Genomic DNA, 26749 nt, shown 5'->3' on the forward strand with positions numbered 1-26749 from the left:
AGATTTTTTCAGTGGACTTTTTGGAGGACCCGGAGAAGTTACGTCCAGCGGCTTTGTTTCACTTTCCCACATTTGTGCACTTTTACAGATATGAAACAGTTAATAAACCACTGCTATTACACATTTAAACCTGAAGAAACACTAAATAGACAAAATGAAACAAATCACCCAACTTTACTCCTCGCGTTCCCGCCAAAAAGTCACATCCGCTTAAATGTCAAGATCAATCATAGATGTACACATGCTGGCCGTTTTCCAATTACAGCACAAGAGCGCATTATGCGGCATAATGCTCAACTAAGCTTTAGCATAATTCGGCATTGTGCGTCACTGAGTCGCATTATACTCTGTAATTAACCATTACTTAATGGTAGTTTTCCAATTAATGTTTAATAATGGTGGTTTAATAACTATTTAGTATCGGTGAAAGTGCACAAATGTGGGAAAAGGAAACAAATCTACTGGACGTAACTTCTCGGTATCTTCCAAAAAGTGAAACGGAAGTACCTAAATAACCGCCATTTTGTTGAGACTATATTTCATCCCATATTATCTTGTTTCATTTAATTTCATTCTAATTTATTAATGTCTTAAATTAATCAACTTCATCTCCTTTTCATACCTTCGCCTTTCCAGTTTGAAAAATGGAACCTATTACTCAAAATCAGCTGTTAGGTGCAACCACTGGTCTATGGGTGCAACTGACAAGTGACAATTGCTCCCTGCGTTGTCGTAAACTTAAAAACACGAATGTAGGTAAACATAAACATACAGAATACCGTACCGCCAGTGCCAACGAATTTATTTAAATTTTTGCGGGTTAGCTTTTTGATAAAATTGATTTAACTCTATTGAACATTTATAACATATGATTATTGGATTTTAATAAGGAGATGGAGGACACTCAAGAAGTAACACTTTTAATAGAAAATCAGAGATTCACGGCGAACAAAAATGTTTTGTGCGAGTACAGCGACTATTTTCGCGCAATGTTCAGTGGAAACTATATTGAAAACGAACGACAGGAAATAAAAATTGATGTAAGGAAAATTATAAATTATGTTAGCTAAATTAAATTAATGTATAAAATGACAAACAATTAAAACAATAATTATGGATTTAACTCTATGAATAATCGCAAAATGTTTAATCTTTAATCATAATTATCTAGTAGTAGTGGGTAGTAAATTGATAATTTTGCGATTCCTTGATGATAATGGTACCTCAATCATACCTCATTGTGGAACGTTTGCTGAGGGTAGGCTGTTGACAGTTTCTATAAATAGAATATTTATAGAACGTACCGGAAGACGTAGTGTGGCTACCCGCACTAAGTCTTCCGGCCTACGCCTCCCACAAGATGGACCGACCACCTATTGAGGTACGCGGGGATCTGCTGGACGCAACCAGTGCAGGTCGATCTTTGTGGTTTGGAAGAGGCCTATGTCTAGCAGAGGACATCTGTGGGCTGATAGAATAATAATAAAAGTTAGAATATAATGTATTTGATATCTGTCCAATAAACTTGCATGGAATACTATATATAAATATCTACCTACAATATGATAGTGTAACTTAAAAATAAAAAAAGGACTGTAAACGAGACGAACTGTAAATTACTGAATATTTAAAAAAATACTCTTTCTATATCCACTTCCAGATGGTTGATGCATACTCAATGAACATGATACTTCAATACATGAGAATAGGTTTGATAGATCTCTCTGAATACTCACTGACAACTATTGGAGAATTGTCAATTGCAGCGAACTTTCTTCAAATAACAGAATTAATTAAGCAGATTGAATACTGTTTAGATCTCCAACTTTCTGTCTCAAACTGGATGGAAACAATGATCATAGCAGAAAACTCTTCTTATACTAAATTAGAGCAACTGAGTGCTGCATTTGGATTACTTAATTTTAAACAAATGAAAAAAGAGTACATTTTAAATATTCATAGACTATTTTGGTATTTATCACATCCATATTTAGATACTGATAATGAATTAGAGGTTTTTAGATTTGGTTACGAATGGATTATAAATTCAGAAACAGGGGCCGATGCTATATTGATAGTTTTAGGATGTTTAGATATACAGAGACTGAATCATAATGATATCAAAGAAATAAAAACCCTTATAAAGGAGTTTGTTAATAGTTTGCCTCTTAAAGTGGTAGATTGTATTTTAGAGATTACTGAACACAGTGAATTGTCTATAATAACTTTGACTGAAAGGAAAGATGAACTCTGCGAAAAGTTCACTGCCAGGGTATATATTGAAGTTTTTAAGTTAGTAAGTGCAAGTGTTAATCGTAAGCTGATATTCACACCCACAGTACCAGTCTGGATAGTCAAAGATACAAAACCTGAATTGATATCGCATAATATGTATACATTTAGTGAAGATACAGGCCTTGAAAAATGGTTGGAAGTTGCAGAGAAAAACTTATGGGGTTGGAATGTGGTAGCATGGGGTGCCAACAAACTTGTTCTGGTTTGTGGAGAACATGGTAGAGGTACGAGTGTATTCATGAAAGATGTTAAAGTATATGACACTTTCCGTAAGGAGTGGATCTTGCACGGTGTTGAATTACCATCGAGAAGACATGGTGGAGTTGCTATTATGGGAGACTCATTGTTCATTATTGGAGGTGTAGGTGGTTTTAGGTTGGTTTCTTTTATTTATTTTAACTCTGTATTCTCTGAGCATCGACAATTCACAGTTATGTGCCTATTTTGTTGTGAAATAATAGTTACTAAAGGTAATATTTTATAAATTGTTTTGTTCCTTGAAATTTTGATAAAATCACTTTACAATAATAAATTTTGCTTTTCTCATTTTAGAGTTGTACTTGATACGGCTATCATATATGATTTAAAACAAAGAACACACAGGAAGATTGCCAAATTACCAGATACAATACAAAATCCAGCTGTGTGCGTACACAATAATTCTATTTATGTATCAGGTCAGAAGAATATTTACCAATATGAGGACTTTGGGCAAACTGATAGATGGTCCACAGTCATACTAACAGATATTAGACCAAATTGTATGACGTCATTCAATAATTACATTTATTGCACTCAAAATTATTTTAGCCATCTCTATAGATTTCGACCTGGCACAGATACGAAATTGCAGTTGATCACTTACTTTACGAATCCGCCAGCTGCCATTTGCCATTTAGGTAAAATTCATGTAAATAAAAAAAGTATTTTTGTTTGTGAAAGATTTTTAAATAAATCTTTAGTGTGTTTCCAGGTTCAAAATTGCTCTTTTTCACCAGGCCAATGTGTGGTCAGTCAGATACGCTAGCAGCTGAAGAGTACAAAGGGAAAACTGATGATGAAATGCCCAACGTTCTTTGGTCAGTTTCAAATTCAAAAATCAAAGTGAACGATGTTGCCGGCTCATGTACCTTAGTCATCAACATACCTCCAACAAGAACTGCAATCTCTCGATACCATAAAAGATATTTGTCGCAATATTAATAAAATAAAAAAAAAACACCCTTTTATTAGTTTAATTTTATTATAAACACTATATTATTGAATAAGTGAATACGTTAATATATTTTTTTTACAATATACATTACAATAAAGGCAAAATTACATTGTTAATACTCGTATTGTATAATTTAAATACGACGGCATTATATGCGATCTCGATGAGACTAGTTGTCAATAACTTTATTAAATAAGGTATACAGCATATATATTGATAATTGATACGACCAACAGTGGTGTACATTTTAATACCTAGCTAATGTTATTTACAATGATAAAATAACGATATAAATCCTTATTCGTGTCTAAATTACGAAATTTCTCCATAAGCCCACAAAAGCACCAAAGACAATTCCAAGCGTAATAATGGCACTTTTCAATAGGTTGGTAGTAATAAAATATTTAGTAGTTTCCATAAATTCTAGCTTTCCAAAAGTAGATTTAAATATATATTTTTATAATCTGAAGGCCGAAAGCATCATACAATTTAGCTTCCACATCAAATAACCATTTTTGGTATAAGATTACGGTCGCTAAATAACGTTAATTTTGGAAGCACTAACTACAATATATAAGACCTTAATGTAAATATTGATTAATTAATTTTTCGTACAAAAATACACTACATTCATACTTTTACTTATTACCTTTATAACTCAAGGCACTCCCGAAGGCCATTAAAACTTACTGTGATTCATTAATTTATTGTTTTAATATTTTCCTTTTGATGTATCTCGTATTTTGCATCTAACTTTAGCGTTAGCATAGAAAGTGGTTTTTTTAATTTTAAATTTTAAATAAATAGTATTCACGAACGTTTCTACTGTGCTAATAATATAAATGACGGATTTTTTATTGGACACTTCGAAACTGCAATATTTCAAATTAAAAAATTTATAATATAATTAAACAATGTATCTGCTCAAAACGAGCGTCGCATAATTAAAAAAAAAAAATTAGGGTTGTCAGATATTACGTCCACCCGCCGGTCAGTTTGTGGAACAGTTCAACGTCCAATGTCTGGTTGGCATCCTTGGACCTCATCGAAAGGAATATGTAGCCGCCGATGAACTCGTGTACGACTTTGCAGTCGGCCGACTGTACGGAGAATATGATGTTGTCCTCCTCGAACTGGACCATCATGTGCTTTATCTCCCAGTTCACGTTCCAGGCCTGCAACCAGAGTTCGAAATGTTAATTCCGTGTGCTTAGTGCGAGTTTTTTTAAGGTTCTCGATAGCGTAAAAGTTAACTTAAAGAACAATGGCAGCTTTCTATACAACATTTTACCTGATATCTATTTGAGGCGTCTTGAAACAAAAAAATACTAAAACGATAGGAATAACATAGCTTAAGCTTAATCAGAAATATTTTTGGTATTAGAAAGTCACAAAAAAAAGATATCAACGTGTTTACTTTATAATTTGAGGTTATCTATCAATAAGAGATGTCTATGATTTTTGTAGGCACGGACTATAACAAATTGAAAAAATAAGTAAACGATATGTTTAAATAACATTTTTAGTTTCATTATCATAGATGAACCAAGGATACACCTCTAATAGTACTCGAGTAGGTACCCTTAGCAATTGCAGAGCTACCTAGGTACATATACATATTATATAGTGTGTTCTTTCTTCTTTGTAAATGTGTAAAAATGTGTGTCAGAGATAGGTACTTTTAACCTTTTGAACGAATTAGTCACATATTTGCGACAAACGAAGGCTTGCAAAGCTAATTTACTATACCTAGTAGAATTATTTTGTCCATGCAGTTTGGGTCATAAAAAATCGGAGCGGTGAAGCGAGTATTTCCCTCTCTCTTCCACTCACGAGCCTTATGGACGGGCACAGTGATGCGCATTATGTCAGTTGTCATACTGTTAAAATCATTTCATCTGCAGTGCTGCCATTACTATTACATATTTAGTTATTTAATTAAGTACTAATTGTAACAAAAGATAATTAATATTATTATTTTCATTTTAAATACTGAATATTATTAATTATCAAAAAATATTGCTTTTTTGTGCCAATAGTATAAATGCCATCCTTTACAAATGTATTAAACCGGAAGTACACAAAAATCGAATTAAAAGCTTATTAAATTAACATTTTTTCGTGGCTTTGCCACGTAAATCTAACATCGTATAAAAAACGAGCAAATAAAATGATGAAGTTTCATTTATGTCTTAATCTTAGACGCCTTTTAAAACATTCAGGTAAAAAATTGCCATTGTTCTTTGTATGGAATTGGAACAGCGCCCCTAGCGGCAAACGTAGGCAAAAGTTCCAGCTCTATACAAATTTGCGTTAACTTTGACGCGATCGAGTACGTTTAAAAACTCGCACTAAGCACAATGTTTGTGGAAATTTATTAAGGAAAATATACGATTTGCCGCGAATTTCCATCTGCATTGAACTATAAAGGTAAATGTTTATTTGCTTATTAAATGTCAGTATCAATTTGGGATAACGGAATTATAACTAACTAGAGGTCCCGCAGTAGTTGAAATTCGACTATAATTAATTGGAATTGTAAGTTTGTACACTATTATGATTGTATTTTATACTTCTATAATCACAAATTTCGCCAAGACTACACTATAAAAATATTAACAAAGACAAACAATGCTTAATCTATTCTCAATTTGACAACAGACGCCAAGAACAAAAGTTTGACAATAAATAGTGTGCATGCGTGTGTGCGTCAAATACATGGTATGTAGTGTGTGTAATGTTTTCTTTATTGATTTAATGTATCTTTTATGCATTATTTAAAAAAAAAAATAGCATTGTGCACTTCTTCTCTATATTCTCTATAAGTGTGGAAAATTTCATACTCCTCCGTCCGCGCAATTTTCGTAAAAAGGGATACAAAGTTTTTGCTTCACGTATTAATATATAGATAAAATAATTTAAAATATTCGCTATAAACCTATGTATGTATTTTTAGGGTAGTTTTTCGCGATCCATTTTCTTTTAATCACAGATGTGTTTCGTTTTATCCATAAGAATTAAAACTTTTAGAAGTTTACTAGTGCGACTTCTTTATATGTATTGTTGATGCGGCAACATTGCAAAAATAATTTTAAATTACAATATCAATGGTTTCATAAAGTGAAAAGATATGGAGATCAAAACGTCCCAAAGTGTTATAGAAATATGTAGTAAGAAAATAAGTACCTTCATGTTACTGAACCTCCAGGTCTTGATGTGATCTCCGGTGTGCGGGTCCAGCCTCATGATCCTGTTGTTGGCGATGCCGATGATCTCGTCCTTCTTGTGGCCCATGAACCGAACCACGAACAAGGTCTGCCCGTAATCGGCGAGGTTCTGCCAGGTCTTGATGTACTGGAGCTTCGCTTCGAGGAGGGGTAGGTCTTTGACGTTAGCGTGACTCTCGAGCAAGCGTTGAGTGAACTGTGAACGAATACATACGTTTTGTATGTTAATGATGGACGTGCATATCGAATAGGACACTTATTAAAAAAATTAATATTGTTTTTTTTATTTAAATTTTTTGTATTTTTAATTTTAATGGTATGAACATGTGATTAGACGAAATGAAAATAAGGTTGGTAAGAGAGTGTTAACTATGAATGTGGAAGGATATAGAGGCAGGGACGTCTTAAATCAGGCTGGGGCCCTTAGGCACACAAGAATTTGAGGCCCTTTTGGAAAGTAAAAAAAGCGAATTATAATAACATTTTTTTATTGAGTATGACCATTTATTATAGGTAATCCAATACAGTATGATATAATGTGTCATTAATGATATTAGAATGCTGCTGGTTTTTTTGTTACGATCACAATAAGGGTTTCCGTTATCGTGATCGCTAGATGGTGTACTTAGTAAATTAGGTAGGATACGTTCGGAAATATTATTAATTAGTACAGTTGAAATAGGCGCAGTCATCAATATAATTGCGTAGTATATGCCTTGTAAGTACATTCTGATAAAATTACTGATTTGTGAAAAAAGTGCAATGTGCCCAACAAAAAGGTTTTGAGAATAAACGTGTGAGAGAAATTGTCGGTCCTTCGGGGCCCCCTGAGAATGGGGGCCCTGGGCACGGGCCCCGTGTGCCCTTATATGGTAAAGACGGTATTGTATAGCGGAAGAGTTAGAGCTAAGAAAACAAATAAGCTAAGAAAAAAAACATAAGTACACGCACCCTGCGTGTACTTATGTACGCGCGTAAGAAGTTATACTTTATTTTTATTAAATTTATTTCCATTTCTTTAAATATTAAATAATTAATAATAAATATTTAACGTTAACAATTTAATAATATTTAGTATGAATTATATTAAATAATAAATTTGTCATTTATATTACTAAAAAATTGATGCTAATAACACTTTTTTTTACGAGTGTACATGCGCGAAAGTTCACCTGCGGCTATATTCAGACTCGCCAAGTTACGTCGGTCGTATTGTAATGAGCGATTTAGTGGGCAACTTCGTTCTGTTAATTTTGTATCACGGTGCGCGCGCATCGTAAAATTTCACTCTCATCAATTTTTCATAACGCGTCTAAAGAAGTATAACTTCAAAAAACGTGTGCAATTCACACGTGGTAGAAGTGAAGCCTTCAAAAGATTTTTTTTTATATTAAATATGATTAAAAAACCACCAAAAATGAAAGGGAAGGATTGCCAAAAAAAATAACATGTGTGCAATTCACACGTATTAGAAGTGAAACCTTCAAAAATTAAAATACAATTATCCTAAATGTATAAGTATATGTAAAATTTTGTCATTAGTAAATAATTGTAAATCATCTTTTATAGTATGAGGTAGCGAGCGCCCTCTGTGAATTGATATTTTAACTTCACGTATAATCCTAAATTAAAATTCAGTACATGAGGTTTCATACACACGTTAGTATTAAAACATCTCATAGATGGCGCTGTATTAAAAAAAACACTACACTGAGAACGTCTGTGTTCTATCTCATTCTCTCGCCGGCTGAATCCTATACGTACAATTATGTGTTTGTGTCTCTAGGGACTTATTTTTTCGTTTCATCGAGTTTGAAATCACAACGATTCTAAAGAAGTTTTACTTTAAAAATGGATGGATTGCCTGAAAGACGTTAAGTGTAAGAGGGGAGTGAGCGAAGAAATGGTATATGACAGGGGAGTATGGAAGTAGAAAATGTTTTGCATCAGGCGCCAGGTGCCCAGGAGAAGGGCAGGAGAATGATGATGATGTATTTTTAATTTTTACCTTGGACTTGAGTTTCTTGAGGTACCGCGGCGCCAGGTAGTTCTCCGGCTGCAGGTTGTGCGGCAGCGCGTGCGCGGAGAGCGCGGCGGCGGGGCGGGGCCGCTGCAGCGCCAGCAGCGCGCGCACACTGCCCGCCTCGCTCGCGAACTGCGCGTCGGCCAGCGAGCGCCCGCGCGAGCCCAGTCTGCACGCCGCCACCCACTCCGCGTACTGATCCTCCTGGTTAATTTCGACATTAGAAGCATTAACATAGAATATATTACACTGCTTTACAAAAAAAAAGTTTTTCTTTTACCCAAAGATAATTAATTCATATTGGGTGTGTTTTCTACATACTCCCTAATTACAAAAATATATGTCTCATAATTTTATCAAGTCAAGTTTTTGATATAACCACATTCACCAGAATTCACCTAACTAAGCTACCTTGTTAGCCGTGTCTGAGCTTATAGTTTTTTTTTATTGCGTTTAAGTGTTATTCAAACATTTTTATTTGTTTTAAAATATCATCAAGGCAGTGTAAATTAAACCCAAATAACTTTTTTTTTTTTTTTTTTATTGCTTAGATGGGTGGACGAGCTCACAGCCCACCTGATGTCAAGTGGTTACTGGAGCCCATAGACATCTACAACGTAGACGCGCCACCCACCTTGAGATACAAGTTCTAAAGTCTCAGTATAGTTACAACGGCTACCCCACCCTTCAAACCGAAACGCATTACTGCTTCACGGCAGAAATAAGCAGGGCGGTGGTACCTATCCGCGCGGACTCACAAGAGGTCCTACCACCAGTAATTACGCAAATTATAATTTTGCGGGTTTGATTTTTATTACACGATGTTATTCCTTCACCGTGGAAGTCAATCGTGAACATTTGTTGAGTACATATTTCATTAGAAAAATTGGTACCCGCCTGCGGGATTCGAACACCGTTGCATCGCTTCAACACGAATGCACCGGACGTCTTATCCTTTAGGCCACGACGACTTCTAGACTTTTGCCATGTTTGCGGTCAAATTATTTTGTCAAAAAAGAAGAGACCAATCACTGAATCACGTAAAATGAGCCTAGTTCCATTACTTTCAAATCGGTAACAAACCTTGATAAAAAATGGGCTCCTGGTGTAGTGTGCGAAAATTGCAGAAGTATATTAAAGAACTACGCTACAGAAAAAGAAAACATTTACGATCCGGCATCCCAATGATATGGAAAGAACCAACAAATCATACTACTGACTTACTTCTGCCTAACTGAAACTACAGGTTTTAACAACAAAAACCGAAAGCACATACAATATCTTTATGTTGCGTCAGTCACAAAAATCTGTGCTACATTCTGAAAAAGTTCCTAATCCATCATTACCCAGCTTACAGCTATTACATCAAACTGGGATTAATGAAAAACTTTGTCAAAGCACTTGACAAAGATGGACAAGCTTTAAAGTACTTAAAAACCATTTTACCTAGTTTATCTGATGCAAAACTCAAAGAAGGAATCTTTGTGGGTCCTTAAATAAGAAAAATATTAAAGGATGAAAATTTTGATTGTAACTTATCCAATGTCGAAAAAGATGCTTGGTATTCATTTAAATTTAAAGCATTAGTGAAAAATTTCTTAGGAATCAATAAATTAAAATAGGAAACAATTAAGCAAAAATTATTTCCAATTTACTGAGAAATTACCAAAGAACGGGAGTGAATATGTCGTTAATAATTCATTTTTTACATTCTCATCTGGACTTTTTTCCTGAGAACCTGGGAGGCGTGAGTGATGAGCATGGCGAACGTTTTCACCAGGATTTGAAGTTTTTCGAGGAAAGATCCAAGGATTTTAGGATAAAAATATGTTAGCAAATTACTATTGGTCTATAATAAGGGAAACTGATATCAATCAGTATAAAAGAAGAAGTAAAACGACCCATATTTTATTTGTTTCGGAGATAAATGTATAAAAATGATAAAAAATAAATATAATCAATATTTACAAAATCGGACGTCCTATTTTTTTTCCAGCTTCAGTTTTTAAGTAAGGGTTTATAACTCTACCGATACATATCAGTTTCATCTCTGGGTAAAAAACCTTGTAAAGTAGTGTTATTATATAATTGAAGTGAAACTTCTAATGCGACTTCCGACAGGGTTGCGTTAAATGTTTAACGCTCCTGGGGAGGGGGAATAGAAAGAGACAGAGCGAGAGTGAATGCGTGGCATTCGAACGCATGTGCGTAGTATACCTGTTGCAGACGTTGCAGGCCAGCGCGAGCGTTAGCAACAAGTAACGTCCATAGATTTAAAATATATATATGTAATATAAATGTTGAAGATGTCGCATCTCTTATACACAGCATTCTGATTTAAGGATAAAAATAAAGAAAACCACAATACGAAATCGAAAAAGAAGTTTCACTTCATTCACGTGCACCAAGTTGCAGGCGCACCGTTTTTTTTTAGCCTTCTAAAATTCTAAATACTTCTCATATAATTTTAAGCGACTATTTTATAGGAAACGTTTAAAGCAATAATTTACGTAATTTTTTTATTCTGGAACCTTAAAGAAAAGAAAAACAAAAACATCTACCAATTTATAAATCAGTTATTTATTGAAATTCCATTATATTTTCGTTTTAAAGTTTATCATAACCACAATTCGCAAAATGAATTAAATGTATTAAATTCCAACTAGGAATAATCGTTACCAATTAATTGACTACCAAAATATTCTTCGGAATCTATTGCGATATTTAATAAAATAACTTGTTGATTTTTATCTCCGAAACGACAAACGAACAAGACCATATATTTAGAAAGAGTAATACGTGAAGCAAAAACTTTGTATCCCTTTTTACGAAAATTGCGTGGACGTAGGAATATGAAATTTTCCACACTTATAGAGAATATAGAGAAGTGCACAATGCTAATATTTTTTTAAAATAATGCATAAAAAATACATTAAATCAATAAAGAAAACATTACACACACTACATACCATGAATTTGCCGCACACACGCATGTATACTATTTATTGTCAAACTTTTGTTCTTGACGTCTGTTGTCAAATTGAGAATAGAATATGGTTTGTCTTTGTTAATATTTTTTATAGTGTAGTCTTGGAGAAATTTGTAATTATAGAAGTATAAAATACAATCATAATAGTGTTCAAACTTACAATTCCAATTAATTATAGTCGAATTACGACTACTGCGGGACCTCTAGTATTTAGAAAGACACTCACGTTTTCGCATTTCAACCACATCTCGTGCATAGAATCTTCGGAGGGCACTTCCAACTTGATGCTGTATCTACCAGAGGCCGGATGAGCGTCCGGTGTTACCTGGAATGTTTAAAAAAAAAAATTGGTAGAATACGTCATTGACGAAAAAAAAAGACTGTTTAAATATGTAATACATTCTACGAATTACGAATTTAAATACCCCACATTTTCTTTACAAGTGTTCAAATGTACATGTAAAATCCAGTACTAAAAAAATAAAAAAATCTAATTTATGAATCATTTTCCTTTTAGATATTCGGTGAACCAGAGATGTAAAGCAAAAATGTCATACGCACAGTATACATTGCGTTTAATGTTAAATTGAAATTTTTAATTTCGTTATTATTAATTTTATCGTCAGTTTTCCTTTCAGATAATAATTGATAGACAGACAAAACATTAACATTAACTTTTAATAAATTATCTCCTATAAGGTAGTTTCCACGTCTCATACGACTCGACTTATTTGGTGTACAAAACACAAGTAAATTAATTCATAATTTTTAATTTTAATTTTACATTTTACTAAATTGTTTAGGAATAACCAAGAACCCATATTACTCACAATCTTTATATATATGATTCTGTCCGCATGTTTTTATTTATTTATTGCTTAGGTAGGTAGGCGTTTCGGTTTGAAGGGTGGGGTAGCCGTTGCAACTATACTTGAGACCTTAGAACTTATATCTCAAGGTGAGTGACGCAATTACGTTATAGATGTCTATGAGCTCCAGTAACCACTTAACACCAGGTGGGCTGTGAGCTCGTCCACCCATCTAAGCCATGAAAAAAAACAAGGCTCAAAAAGTTTGAGAAGCACTGGGTTAGTCGAAGCTTACCTCCGCCCCGCGCAGCTCGACGGCGCACGAGGGGGGCTCGCCGCGCGCGGCCGCCTCCTGCGAGCCGTGTATGCGCAGCACGCCGTCGCGGCACGATATCCAGCCGCGCTTGTACGCTTTCAACGTGAATCGTTTCGGTCTGAGAAGATTAGTTTAGTTATTATTTAGAGACTATTTAGTAGGCAGCGGCTTGGCTCTGCTATTGGCATTGCTGAAGTCCATGGGCGACGGTAACCACTAACCAACAGGTGGGCCGTGTGCTCGTCTGCCTAGAAGGGCAACAAAAAAAATACGTGTCATCAGAGTCGTTGCTTTATACATACATACATACGTTCTTAAAAACATATTGCTGCAATTTTTATAATTGTTATAATGATTGGAAACAAATCACGCATGGTCACCGGTCACAGTCCTCGTCGAACCCGTCGTTTGCAACGAAGGGCTCGACGAGTAAATTAACCCACAGACACAGCCCACTGAGTTTCTCGCCAGATATTCTCAGAGGGTCGCGTTTCCGATCCGCTTGTAGATTCTGCGAAGCACTGCCCTTGCTAGGGCCAGTGTTAGCAATGCTCCCGGTTTGAGCCCCGCGAGCTCACCTACTAGTTCGGTGAATAACCCTTCAAGGTTACTACAATAGGTAGGGAAAAAAACGCACGGTCATCCGTCTCCAACTTAGGATTCCCTGTGTTTTATGAGACTTATACGTTTAAATATATACACAAATATAAACACCCAGACAACAGCAACAGAGAGCAAACAAACCTGTTCATAAGACGAATGTTTGCCCAACGTAGGAATCGAACCCACGAACTTCGGCGCCACGGTCAGGGGCGCTAACTATTGCACCACCGAGTCAGTCTAAGCTAACTAAGCTTAACTGTTCTTGATTTAGTCTTTTCACAGACAAAAATTTGCTCTTTGGTTTAACAGTAAAAAAGTTATTATTACAATTCAAGTACATGTTTAAAACTTAATTTAAAAAAAAAATTAACTCGTCATGGTTAGCTACAACTGAGACAATGTCACTACAACATAATTACAACTGGAATATAATTTTAAGGAAATTAACATTTTTTTGTTTACAACACAGTAAGTATGATAAACATTCATTGTCGTTCATTACCAACAATATTATTGAAATTTGGGTTAATTAATTTACTTTGACGCACAATTCTCAATAACGAACTCAATTTTTATCCTTATTCACTGCTATAGTTTCATTAATTGTTGAAATTTTAAACATAATGAAATATCAATATATTTTTGTACTCTTAACGAAAACTTTGATCTTGTTTTTATATACATATAAAAAAAAACAAAAAATGTTTTAATTCATGTATTTACGTTGTAGAAGCAATTCTTTAAAATAAGATATGAGAATGGAACGTCAAGTTTATTTTCGCTAACAACAATTTAGTTACTGCACAAAAAGTGAAATGTACAACACATCCAACGACATACAAATAAATTGCGCGTTATGCAAAAAGGACCCAAGCAATGCTATACTAAAAAAAAAAACTGTTTTTAATTACCTTCATATGCAATTACAATAAAAACAAATATAATTGACGTGTTATTTTGTCTTTACTAAAACGCGGTTGTTGTAAAGTTATTTGTTGGATCCGTTTTGTCTGAACACATTCAATTAGTTCATGTTTAACATTCGAGGGTATATATGAATTTCTTACGCTATGGCACAATACTCGTTGTTACACTTGCTGAGTGAAGAAACGCACCGTTATCGCGTGAAAGAATAAAAACGTAATTGTTAATTTATTATTATTTCATCGTTAATCTAATGTACCGAAAGAATACTTGAAGGTAATTAATTATGTAAATAAGTTAAGAGAATGGAGAATGTATGTATAATATATAGAAATTCAATATTTTAATAGTCCCGCAAAATATTTGGTAGGAGCTCCGTTTGTTTCGCCTTTATTTAATTTCCTCTCTGTACAGAGTGTCTCTATTATGTGGTCTGTTCATTGTACGATTCGGTTTTGCTTTGCTTTAAACAAATATACAGTTGTATTTCAATTTATTTCTATTTAAAATTTCGGTGGGATTCAAGTTTCCATAGTGGAGGATTAAGGTCGCTTAGTAACCAATGGGGTGAACCGATGTCCTGGTCAAAATAACTGGTAAGGGACTGGATGTGAAAGGTAAGAGACCGAAAAAAATGGAGTGCATATGAAGGGACTTACACTCAGCATCTGGCGGAGACAAATTGAAGAAGATAGTAGTAATGGAACGCGGGAAGATTTAGTGTTTAAGAATATTAAATAGTTCAATTTAGTCATCAAAGCTTTGTAACTCATTAAATATACTAAAAAGTTAATTATCTAAAGTTAAGTACCTACCTAACAACTAAATAGTGCCAGCCTTATCGAAAACCCTATTGTCCCCATACGTAACCTGATTCACCCCAAAGCCAAGGTGAATCGGGTCAAGCTAGTTTTTTTCAGTTTTTGTATATATTTTGTAATGAACTATGTATAATAACCCATCTTCTTTTTTCTCCACGTCTTTTTCTCCTAGTCACACATGCATCTTATGCGACAACCCCCTAACCAATATCCCACAAGTACCGGGTGCGGCTCCTACGGAGTACGCCTTAGTTCTATCGCTCTTAACATATGCCTTAATAATAACGCATCTATACTAATATACAGTGGTTTTTACGGATGTTCCGTTATAACTACTGAACCACGCATCCGATGGACTTGAAACTTGGTATCCATGTAGAAAATACATGTACTTATGGATAGGTTAATATTTATATGAGTGTTGGACTCTCTACACCAGTTACGGGGGCGTTAATGATGAGAATCTTTGTGGGGGTGAGAAATAATAATGTTAATTTTAAATGCCCAGCGAAGCGGACGGGTACAGCTAGTCGCATATAAAAATGTAAGCCTCCGGAACCATTTTAATCTCAATTTTATTGATATATTAACCTAAGAAAAACCGTTGAAGATTTATGTTACTTTGGAAAGGGTCCTGATTCCCCCAATCTACGGTACCTTAGATACTTGAGGTATCCGGCCAGTTCCGGGACGTGTGTGATGTCCTGCCGGGCGGGGGGTCCGCCCTCCAGCTGGGCTTGCAACTCGCAGAGCGCAGCATCGATCTCGTCTTCCGGGGCTGAAGCGTTACCGGCGCTGGCTCCGTAGCCGTCGGCAGCTTCGGCACTGCCTCCGGCCAGGGTCTGTAACTCGATTTGGAGCTGCAAGGAAAGCATAATTAATGTAGGAACGGAATGTATGGATGAATGACAGATATGGAGTATGACTGACTGAGCGAGATAGGAGATGTCGTGTTCGAGAGTAAGAGAGACGGCTGCAAGGAAAGCATAATTAATGTAGGAACGGAATGACAGATATGGAATATGACTGACTGAGAGAGATAGGAGATGTCGTGTTCGAAAGTAAGAAAGACGGCTGCAAGGAAAGTATAATTAATGTATGGATGAATGACAGATATAGAATATAGAGTATGACTGAGCGAGATAAGAGATATCGCATTAGGAAGTAAGAGAGACGGCGAATGAATGTTTGACACATAGCAAAACGAGGAATGAGGGTAGTTACGAGACGCAACAGCGGACAGACGTAGTGTAATTCGAAAGATAAAAGACGTTTATATTTTATTTACTTGTTAAGACGGAAATAAAATCGAGTTTGTGGGAAGCAATCAACTGTTTTATTAGCCCAAATAGAATGGAAAATCCCACATTAATTCGGGCATATATTTCTAAAGACGCTGAAGATTAGAACAGAAGTCCAAAATCTACAACGATGTCAGTTAAAAAAAGATTACGATAAATGAATCTCAAACTTTAGAGGCCGGGCAAACGATTCGACCTTTGAAATCTATTGAAATGTAAATTCCCATTGATAAAACTATTGAATGAACGAGACGTGAAGCGTTCAGAGGTCAATAATGTGGGACCATCCTAATTTATCATAGGTGTATAGATTTACGTAGGTAAGACATTATATTCAGGCATTGCAAATTTCTATTTGTCAGAAAAATATAAAGATAGTGACGCCGTGGCCTAAAGGATAAGACGCCCGGTGCGTTCGTATCAAACGATGCGTCTGTGTCGGTGTTCGAATCCCGCTGGCAGATACGAACTTTTCTAATGAAAAATGTACTTAAAGAATTTTCACGAAAGAGTTCCACGAAGAAGGAATAGCATCGTTTATTAAAAAATAAACCTTAAACCCAAATTAATAAACAAAATTATAATTTGCGTAATTAATATGCAATCAAGACACCGACCTTATAAGTTTGAATGTCGGTCACTGGACACTTCAACTCACCTGCAAAGCAGCAAACAGCATCATCTCCTCCTCGGTACAGTTGACCTCCTGGTTGAGGATCTGCCAGCGTGCCTGCTGGTACAGCTGGTTGAGTCGAGGCGCGTCCTGAGCTCTCGGCGTCAGGTCGAAGAACGAATAGAACTTGAACCGCAGCTGAAGCGTGTCCCATTCACGTACGTACTGCTCCATGATGGACAGTGACGAGTCTAACCATCTGTCGGCACGATTTAGAGGCTATTGTTACTATTCAAGATAACCAAGAAGATCTGACCTGGTTTCTTTTTTAAATTAAAAAAATGTATATGTGAATTATCTACTGCATTTCATTTTAAGTTTTACATATATCACCGGGGCCACTGATCGACCCTAGGCGACGATTTAAGTCGACGACAATAATTGTTCCTTGTTAAGTTTAAGTATATGTATGTATTAAAATCTATGTGATGTAAGTGTCGATGTTTGGACATATGTATCTTCCTTACAGATTCCGAAACGGCTCGATGAATTTCGATGAAATTGTCAGATTTATAATTTTTTTATTTTATTTCTTTATTTCTTGGATAGGTGGACGAGCTCACGGCCTACCTGATTACTGGAGCTCATAGACATCTACAACCTAAATGCCGTCACCAACCTCGAGACATGAGTTCCAAGTCTCAGTTTTACAGTAGGTACAACGCCTGCTACGCATTACGGCAGAAATAGGCAGGCAAATCTTCAGGCTGGCATAGTGGGTATTTTGTAAGGTTTGATATTATTAATTATAATAAAAACTCTAATCCTTTTACGGTTTAAATTCGAGTTTTTTTTGTTGTTGAAATTTTAGCCTAAGATCCGATAATTTGATATATAATTATTAGATGTATGTTATGAACGTATTTTTGATAGGCTACCTGGCAGATATCTATTCTCCTAATTATAAATATGAATAAAAATTTGGATTTTAGCAAAAAACCGATGAGCACACTAATCCTGAAGCCGGATCTCGTACTATTATAATAATATACTTATTATAATAACATATTAATTTTATAATGTTATCTTTGTGAAGTGAAACTTAAGTGTTGAAATTGACGGTAGTTTGGACTCAGTTTGTATCGACGAATAAAACCTTGGACCATGAAAGCTGTGAAGTATTCAAAACGTCGGAACTAATATAACGACAATAAAAAACGCTACCTTAAAATGTTCAAGTAGTTTTAATGAAGTCTACGATTCGTGAAAACCGAACAATATACTAAGTACCTACATATAGAAAACTAGCGGCCCGCTTCGGCTCAGCTCGGGTCTTTAACAAAAATTTCAACGATATTTGACGTTGTTTTATTTTTAAAATAAAAGAAAGCTTATTGCGGCATAACAAAGTCGTAGTAAATTATTTTATTCTATCATCAATAGTTTTCGCAGGGCACGCGATGTAAAGAATATTTTAGGTAATTTTTTTACACCTTAGGTTACATTATTGGAGTTTTAGTAAAGATCCCTAATTTTTTTCAAAAAAGTTTGAAGCCTATGTCATTAGGGAATAGTGTAGCTTTCAAACAGTGAATTTTTCAAATCGGTTCAGTTGTTTCGGAGCCTATTCAATACAAACAAACAAACAAATCTTTCCTCTTTATAATATTAGTATAGATAAAGTTCTCACCCAACATTCATTCTGGCTCGTTCCAGGAGAGACTTTGGCGAGAGCAACGATTCCCGGGATTGCGAGTCCGGTTCTATCGGTGAATCGGCCAGAGACAGTTCCGCTAAGGAATCGAGAGCGTCCATGGAGGCGGCACGGGGCGGGGTGCCGCAGTAACCGCCGTCGCTTGATCCGTCGCTCTGTGTGCTGTAGATGTGATGTCCGTAGCGACGAAGTGTGCCATTCTGAACATCATTGAAACATTCTCAGATATTTATAACTACCAGTGGTCTTCGAAAAACTTCTCATCACCGGCAAAGTGGAAGGAAAGAGACCTAGGGGGCGTAGTCCCATGCGCTGGTCCGATCAGATTAAGACGACTTTTGAATCCAGCATCAATATCGCTATTCACTGCGCGGAGGACAGGAGTGAATGGAGGAACATAGTCCTAACAAAAGTTCTCAGTAAAGGTCACGACCCTCGGAACTGAGGAATACGACGCACAAAGAGAGTGGTTCCGCAGTAGTCGAGATTCGACTATAATTAATTGTAATTATAAGTTTGTACACTAATAAGATTCTATTGTCAAAGACTAATAGACTTCTTTATTCACAGATTTCGCCAAGACCACATTATAGAAAAATAATATTAAAGATAAACAATAGTAACTTATTCTCAATTGGACCACAGACTTTAAGCAATAACTAAAGTATGACAATAAATATAGTTTATATATGTATGTTTGTGTGTCAAATTCATACTCCTCCGTCCGCACAATTTTACGTAAAAAGGGGTACAAAGTTTTTTCTTCACGTATTAATATATAGATTATTCGAACATCTGTAGAAAGATACTGAGTAAGCATTAATTTTGAGTATCCCTTTGATTGATTTGAAATTTCTCGAAAGTTAAATTCGGAAGTATAAATGCATCGAGTGGTCAACATTTCAAACTGGACACGACCTTCAGCAATGAAGAGACAGACTACGAAGAAGAAGAAGAAATTCGGAAAATGTGTAATCAATGTAACCGTAATACAAAATTCAAAAAGAAAATCGTCTTCAACAAAATAAAATTTGTATATTATCATCAATCTAATGGTGGTTAATTAAATTTGAATCATTACGTATAACTCAGAAACTATTAATAGAGTAGGGTTTAAAGAGTAGGTATAAAATTAACCGAGTTCATATGAGAAGCATCTAGTTTCAGATAAAAAATAATTATTAAAGTGGTTCACCTGGAAAAAAGGAAAATAGCCGAATTGTCAATCTCCTTTTTTTAAATCGGTTAAAACGACAGGACAATCGAGTTCAAAAGTGCATAAGTTTTTCATTTTTTTTATTAAAAAAAAAACACATATATAAGTAGGAAAATATCGTGTGGGTATGTAAGTACGAATTTTCTTAGGGTGCTATTTCGATTTGCACTTACTTGTTGTGACGCAACAGGAGTCGCAGACAGTGACCTCGGCGGGGGCGGGGTAGCGGGACACGGGCCATTTGATCTATCCAAGCTATTCGAAGAGCCTCTTGTCGCTGCTATGAATGTATTCGTGTCCGGAGCCTGCGTGTTCTTTATTCTTTTAGCTTCTTTCAGATTTTGATAGTTCTGTTTTAGATGTGACGCCTCGAGCGGATAGCACAGCGATAGTTCTTCAGAATGCCTTATACCTTAAAAGAACATAAAAAAATTGTGTTCTCAGAACCGTTCCGGCTAATCAGAAAAAAAAAAGAGTCTGAGTTTCGTAATTAATCACCATGAAAAAACTTATACCAAAATCAAATCATTTTTTTTTATTCAACATAATGAAAGTACATACTTGTTGAACATGAAAAAGAACTACCGCCAATTCACAAAAACTAGCCTCCGTCCTGAGAAGAACTGACAAGAAACTCAGCGAGCATGTGTTTATTTTTTGAATACATATTAGATAAAAAATACTTATTAGATATCTATACTAATATTATAAAGAGGAAAGATTTGTTTGTTTGTTTGTTTCGAATAGGCTCCGAAACTACTGGACCGATTTGAAAAATTCTTTTTCCATTAGAAGCCGACATTGTCCCTGATGAACATAGGCTACTTTTTTTTATTTTTATTTTTTTGTTTCATGTGTGTTTTAATGTTTCCGAAGCGAAGCGAGGGCGGGTCGCTAGTTTTTTAATATTCTTGTTTTTTTAATTTTTACCAAACACTATGTCAATGAGGTAGACAGAGACAACGGGTTCTATTTGTTCGTAGATTAATAAAAAAAAATATTATTTCAAAATATATATTTTCTGTTTCAATTTGAACACCTAAATGTCTCGTGTTCTGTTCTCGAAAGTACGTCACCGTATTTATTTTCTCACACGAGAAATTCCTCAGATTGCTTATCTTTGGTAGATAACCAAGAAAGCAGATCTATTTGGCGTGAGATTTGGCTGTGCAATTCTTATAGCACACCTGATAAAACTGAATTGCGAAAATTCTGTAGAGATTTTGCTGTTTAAACAGAGCAATCTTTCTCATACATACATTTTTCAATTCAATTTTGAATTTAGCACGATATTTGTTTTATTGTATTAATATTATCAGCATAACATAGGTAGTTCAAGTTTTATTTAATTATAAGAACTATGTTACAAAATGCTCGGTCGAATAGCCCCCCCTCCAGCAATAAATTCAGTCATTTTGTTTTGAAAAAAGAAACATTAAAATTAATTCCACTGAAATTGATTCACTAAAACACATCGTAACAAGGTGTTGTTTTTTTTGTAATATTTTACTACGTTTCCGATTTTACTTGTACACGTCTCGTAAAACTGAGGAGTACTCGAGACGTAGCGTATTTAGATGCCCCTGCGAGAGTAATAAAATAAGCTCGTAAATACGTTAATACCGATAAGACAGTTACGATGTGACACAAGACACGTTACATGCCTTCGCGTTTTATGAACACTCTGGACTTACAGCCCAAGGGAGCTTCATACTGGTATTATTCAAGATCTGCTAATAGTGTGAGAAAGAAAATAGTCTATAGCGACTTTTTTGCGTTCGAGCTAAATGTTGCATTGCATGTGGCCCCGGTCAGCGTCCTCGTCGAACCCGTCGCTTGCGACGAAGGGCTCGACGAGCGAATTAACCCATAGATACACACAGCCCACTGAGTTTCTCGCCGGATCTTCTCAGTGGGTCGTGTTTCCAATCCGGTGTTAGATTCTGCGAAGCACTGCTCTTGCTAGGGTTAGTGTTAGCATCACTCCGGTTTGAGCCCCGTGAGCTCATCTACACGTTAGGGTGAAGTTGATATAGCCTCTCAAGGCTATCAGCATAGGTAAGGAAAAAAAAATTGCATGCGGCCTACGAGCCGCGTTCATATAAGGACTCCTCTATCCGATCATCTGCAAGCTAAGTAAATTGTCCTATCGTAATAAGGTGACACTCTACAAAACTTGCATACGTGCGGTCATGACCTATGCAAGTGTAGTGCTCGCTCACGCGGCCCGCACTAACTTTTTTTCCCTACCTATGCTGATAGCCTTGAGAGGCTATTTCAGCTTCACCGAGAAGATCCGGCGAGAAACTCAGTGGGCTGTGTCTATGGGTGAATTTGCTCGTCGAGCCCTTCGTCGCAAGCGACGGGTTCGACGAGGACGGTGACCGGTGCTTGTGGTGTCTAAAAGCACCGTTAATGGATCGGGAGGATCCGTAATGACGTGCTTTCGGCGACGTCGACTGTTTACCATTCGGTCTACAGGATCGGGTATGTAGAAGATGTATGCAATTTATGCAGTAAATATTAGAACTCACCAAGATTTTTACATAGTTGTATAACGGCGCTGAATGTGTCAATTGAGAAGTCAATTTTGCAGTCGATGAATCTCAAGTCCGGCAGCTGGATTCTTAGTGGTTTGTGCATGGGCGTGAAGTGTAGGGCGGCGTCCGCGTGAACTCCGTACTGGTCCAGGGTGTGTTTCGGTCTGGAGAGCCATTTGTTTCTAGTCGGCCACCAGAGGGCATGGTCCGACCAATCTTTCTTGAACTCTGGAACAACAAGATTAGTTTCAAACACAAGCTCAAACTCTTGAATTAGGTTGGTTACGTCGGTAGGCTAATTAGCTACAAATAGGCCCATTAGGAATGAAAAAATCTATTCCTTTACTACTACTACCTACATTTTGTACTTCCAAAAGAAGTAGGTACTTCAAAGGTTAGACAGTACTAATTTTAAGAGAAAACATGAGTAACGACATAATACACATTCCAAAAATGTAGGGAAGGGAGATAACAAGCCCATAATTTGTACTTATAATGAACGTTGTATTTTTAGTCACACGGGTGACAAACCAGGGCTGTCAGCTATATTGGAAAAATACCATTTGGAGTTCCTACTGTCTTAGTTACGCGTGGAAAAAAAAATGCTTAAAATATTTAAAATCGTAACAATGTTAAATAGTGTCTTGAATCCGAATATTATTAATATTTATTTTATTTTAATGTTTCTAACGAATGCAGTTACAGTTCTTTTTATATTCGTATTAGACTATTGTTGACCGAGTCCTATGCCTATGCAACAGTGTGATAGCATACTTTTTTTTTTTTTTAATTTTTTATTGCTTAGTTGTGTTAAGTGGTTACTTGAGCCCATAGACATTTACAACGTAAATGCGCCACCAACCTTGAGATATAAGTTCTAAGGTCTCAAGTATAGTTACAACGGCTGCCCCACCCTTCAAACTGAAACGCATTACTGCTTCACGGCAGAAATAGGCAGGGTGGTGGTACCTACCCGCGCAGACTCTCAACAGGTCCTACCACCAGTACAAATATGGTACGCTGTAATGTTCATTTTTAAATAAATGCATGAGGATTGTCTGCTGAATGGGCAGCCCTGTTCGTCAACTGCACATGAAATGAACAAAAAAAAACTGTCATCCGGTGAAGCGAAACAGACAAACGAAAAAAAAACCGAACTTGACGTCATCGTCTTGGAAACTACACATTACGTTGTGTTAGGGATTTATTAAAAAAATACAGATTTAGTCATTAAATATTTTTATTCTGAATATTGATTACCGCTGTATATGGACAGTTGGGCTCGCGAGTCGCGGCTATGGACATTGACGTGAATACCGCCAACTACTTTAAGACACCAGGTCCAAATAATCATTTTTTTTTATTGCTTATATGGGTGGACGAGCTCACAGCCCGCCTAGTGTTAAGTGGTTAGTGGATCCCATAGACATCTACAAAGTAAATGCGCCACCCACCTCGAGATATAAGTTCTAAGGTCTCAAGTATAGTTGCAACGGCTGCCCCACCCTTCCAACTGAAACGCATTACTGCTTCACGGCTGAAATACGGCGGGATGGTGGTATCTACCTGTGCGGACTCACAAGAGGTCCTACCACCAGTAATTACGCAAATTGTAATTTTGCGGGTTTGATTTTTATTACACGATGTTATTCCTTCACCTTGGAAGTCCATCGTGAATATTTTGTTGAGTACGTATTTCATTAGAAAAATTGATACCCGCCTGAGATTCGAACACCGGTGCATCGCTCAACACGTATGCACCGGACGTCTTATCCTTTAGGCCACGACGACTTTTTATCAAGTGTATCAATGATTATAACGGCTCTTTCCCACCCTTCGAACCGGAACGCCTGCTTACGTCCAGTACAGTAAGGTAGTAAGTAGTAGGTACTTCAAAAACAAAAACATCAGTCAATTGGAATTTTTAATGATCTAACATTCGAGTCTATAATTTTATATGAGCTATGACGCACACGAGAATCATCAAAATATGCGTCAATGATTACGTCAAGGAATGATTGACATAGACGATGATATATGTATACGAATTTCCCACTTTTCGCGTTTTCGAGTTATATGTTGAAAACAAACCTGAACAATTGATAGAGTTGTTAGTGGCTCTGATAACCAGGCCCTGAAACTGCCGATACTTTAAGACAAATATTTTGTTTGTGTGGAAACTAGCGACATCTTTTAGGGGATGCCTTAAACTTATATGTTATTAAAGTTAAGGCATTTAATTATTGAATAACTAAACACAGATTTTTTTTTTATAAATCATACAAGTCTTCATTTGTTCTAGATAAATTGATTAAATTTTATTAATTCGTGGTTTCTGAAATATTTACAAAATTGATTCATTGAAAGTAAAATATACGATAGGTAATATGCTACTGCCATCTACAGGAGCAATGAGGAACTAATCGAAGCGAAGCCATTTAGTGGCCGACGCCCGCAAACATTTTTGTTGAGTGCTTGAGTTGCTTGTCTATAACTAATTTATGTGTATTATCTATGGTGACAAAATTTTTTTTTAATTTTTTTTTATTGCCTTTCTAGGCAGTCGAGCGTACCGCCCACCTGATGGTAAGTGGTTACCGTCGCCCATGGACTTCAGCAATGCCAGGAGCAGAGTCAAGCCGCTGCCTACTGCAAAACTGCCTACGAGTTCCTAGTTCGATTTCCGGTCGTGGTAACGACGGATATTTCTTATTCGAGGTTTGTTTTTTTGTCTCCATCGCCCAAATCGTTGAATGTGGCAATTACAATTTAAATCGTATACTTTGTACGGCAGAGTTCTATTTTCGGCGTAAAAACAACCCAATCTATCGATACTATTATAAATTATACATACAGATGTCCGGATGTAAGTAACGAACGAGATTGCATTAAAACACATATATGATGAGAACAAAGAAACTGATTTGGTAGAAGGTAATTGTTCACATACCAAGTTTTTGTATAACAGTTGATTAATGTATGTAAGATCACGCAAAAACTAATGGCTAATAATTTACGGTATCTTTTACCTCGTTACGAATAACCAACATTATCCCGGAAACTTTAATTTAAGCGCAACTCTAGTAATTTTGAATTTCAAGTTTTTCAAGGTGTGTGGCGCATTTACGTTGAAGATGTCTATGGGCTCCAGTAACCACTTAACACCAGGTGGACTGTGAGCTCGTCCACACATCTAAGCAATAAAAAAAAAAAATTCTTACGTGTTTATATCAATGAACAGTAAGCCATATCTATTTTGTGAATACATAATAATATATCTGTGGGCTTAGTGCGAGTTTTTTAACGTTCTCCATAGCGTAAAAGTTAACCCAATTTTCTATGGAGTGAGAACGTTTGTCTACGTTCACCGCTAGGGGCGCTGCTCCAACTGCATACAAATTAGAGTTAACTTTTACGCTATCGAGGACGTTAAAAAACTCGCACTAAGCACACTGTACGCATGTTAATAATGTAGGTTTCATAAGAGATCGGTGAGAGTAGAATAAAACATTTATATTGGTTATTTTTTATTTAAAAAAAAACCCTTATAGTCAAAGATATACTAATAAATCTAATTAAAGTCTTCGTCTTTGAAATGTCGGAAATTATAAACGCAAGATGAAACCTCGAAAGTGTTCTAAGAGTGTCGTTACGATTCGCAAAATCCCTTGAAAATATCGTATTGTAAATACGTACATCTTTAATTTATCGGTTTTAAACAGGACCAATCAGACGAGAGCCTGTGGAAGAACGATGCAACAATTTTTATTCTTACGGCTGCGAGGGTCGCGAGAGGTCAAAATATACCGGTTTTTTTCAGCACATTAGTTTTACTCGATGCGTGAGTCAGAGCCGGTTTTAAGGAACACCGTCAGAACTGTAACATCTAATTGCAAGACGTGAGTCATCATGGTATTAAAAAAAAAAGATTTGGTTGCTGAGTTATGTTAAAAGTACGTACAGCCGATTCAATCTGAATCAATCTGTAAATTCATAATCATTTGACTGACTCGGTGGCGCAGTAATTAGTGCCCTAACTGTTGCGCCGAGGGTCGTGGGTTCAATACCCACATCGACATTCGTGTGATGAGCAGATTTATTTGCTCTTTGCAGGGTGTTTATTATCTATATATTCAAACGTA

General features: G+C 36.1%; 2 protein-coding genes across 6 annotated transcripts; one reads left to right on the forward strand and one right to left on the reverse strand.

Annotated features, from left to right (window-relative positions):
* Positions 1-530: 530 nt before the first annotated feature.
* Positions 531-3524, forward strand: LOC114246415 (kelch-like protein 26). 5 transcript variants are annotated; one of them, XM_089738335.1, is made up of 5 exons: positions 713-819; positions 891-1040; positions 1661-2670; positions 2848-3194; positions 3258-3524. In XM_089738335.1, the coding sequence occupies exons 2-5, from the start codon at positions 894-896 to the stop codon at positions 3320-3322; spliced, it is 1569 nt and encodes a 522-aa protein (XP_089594461.1). In that variant the 5' UTR covers positions 713-819; positions 891-893; the 3' UTR covers positions 3323-3524. The 5 variants fall into 5 exon arrangements, with proteins under 5 accessions (XP_089594460.1, XP_089594458.1, XP_089594462.1 ...); XM_089738333.1 differs by having other exon boundaries at positions 714-819; positions 3269-3524; XM_089738334.1 differs by having other exon boundaries at positions 531-1040.
* On the reverse strand, positions 3520-23775 carry LOC114246414 (unc-112-related protein). The gene is made up of 11 exons (XM_089738563.1): positions 23766-23775; positions 22602-22874; positions 20241-20479; positions 18828-19051; positions 17183-17396; positions 15881-16083; positions 12855-12993; positions 11977-12075; positions 8747-8965; positions 6698-6934; positions 3520-4686 (listed from the first exon to the last, which is right to left on the reverse strand). Exons 1-11 carry the CDS (start codon positions 23773-23775, stop codon positions 4486-4488), a joined length of 2058 nt encoding a protein of 685 aa, XP_089594689.1. The 3' UTR covers positions 3520-4485.
* Between the last annotated feature and the right edge of the window lie 2974 nt (positions 23776-26749).

This window comes from Bombyx mandarina, chromosome 25 (assembly GCF_030267445.1).
Source record: "Bombyx mandarina strain Sakado chromosome 25, ASM3026744v2".
Taxonomy (NCBI): domain Eukaryota; kingdom Metazoa; phylum Arthropoda; class Insecta; order Lepidoptera; family Bombycidae; genus Bombyx; species Bombyx mandarina.

Coding starts and splice junctions, on each gene's coding strand:
- LOC114246415 (XM_089738332.1), top strand. CDS start 894: ATGGAGGACACTCAAGAAGTAACACTTTTAATAGAAAATCAGAGATTC. Junction 1,041..1,660: donor GACAGGAAATAAAAATTGAT/GTAAGGAAAATT, acceptor ATCCACTTCCAG/ATGGTTGATGCATACTCAAT. Junction 3,195..3,268: donor AGCTGCCATTTGCCATTTAG/GTAAAATTCATG, acceptor GTGTGTTTCCAG/GTTCAAAATTGCTCTTTTTC.
- LOC114246414 (XM_089738563.1), bottom strand. Junction 19,052..20,240: donor CTCCTGTTGCGTCACAACAA/GTAAGTGCAAAT, acceptor AATGATGTTCAG/AATGGCACACTTCGTCGCTA. Junction 12,994..15,880: donor GGATACCTCAAGTATCTAAG/GTACCGTAGATT, acceptor TAATCTTCTCAG/ACCGAAACGATTCACGTTGA.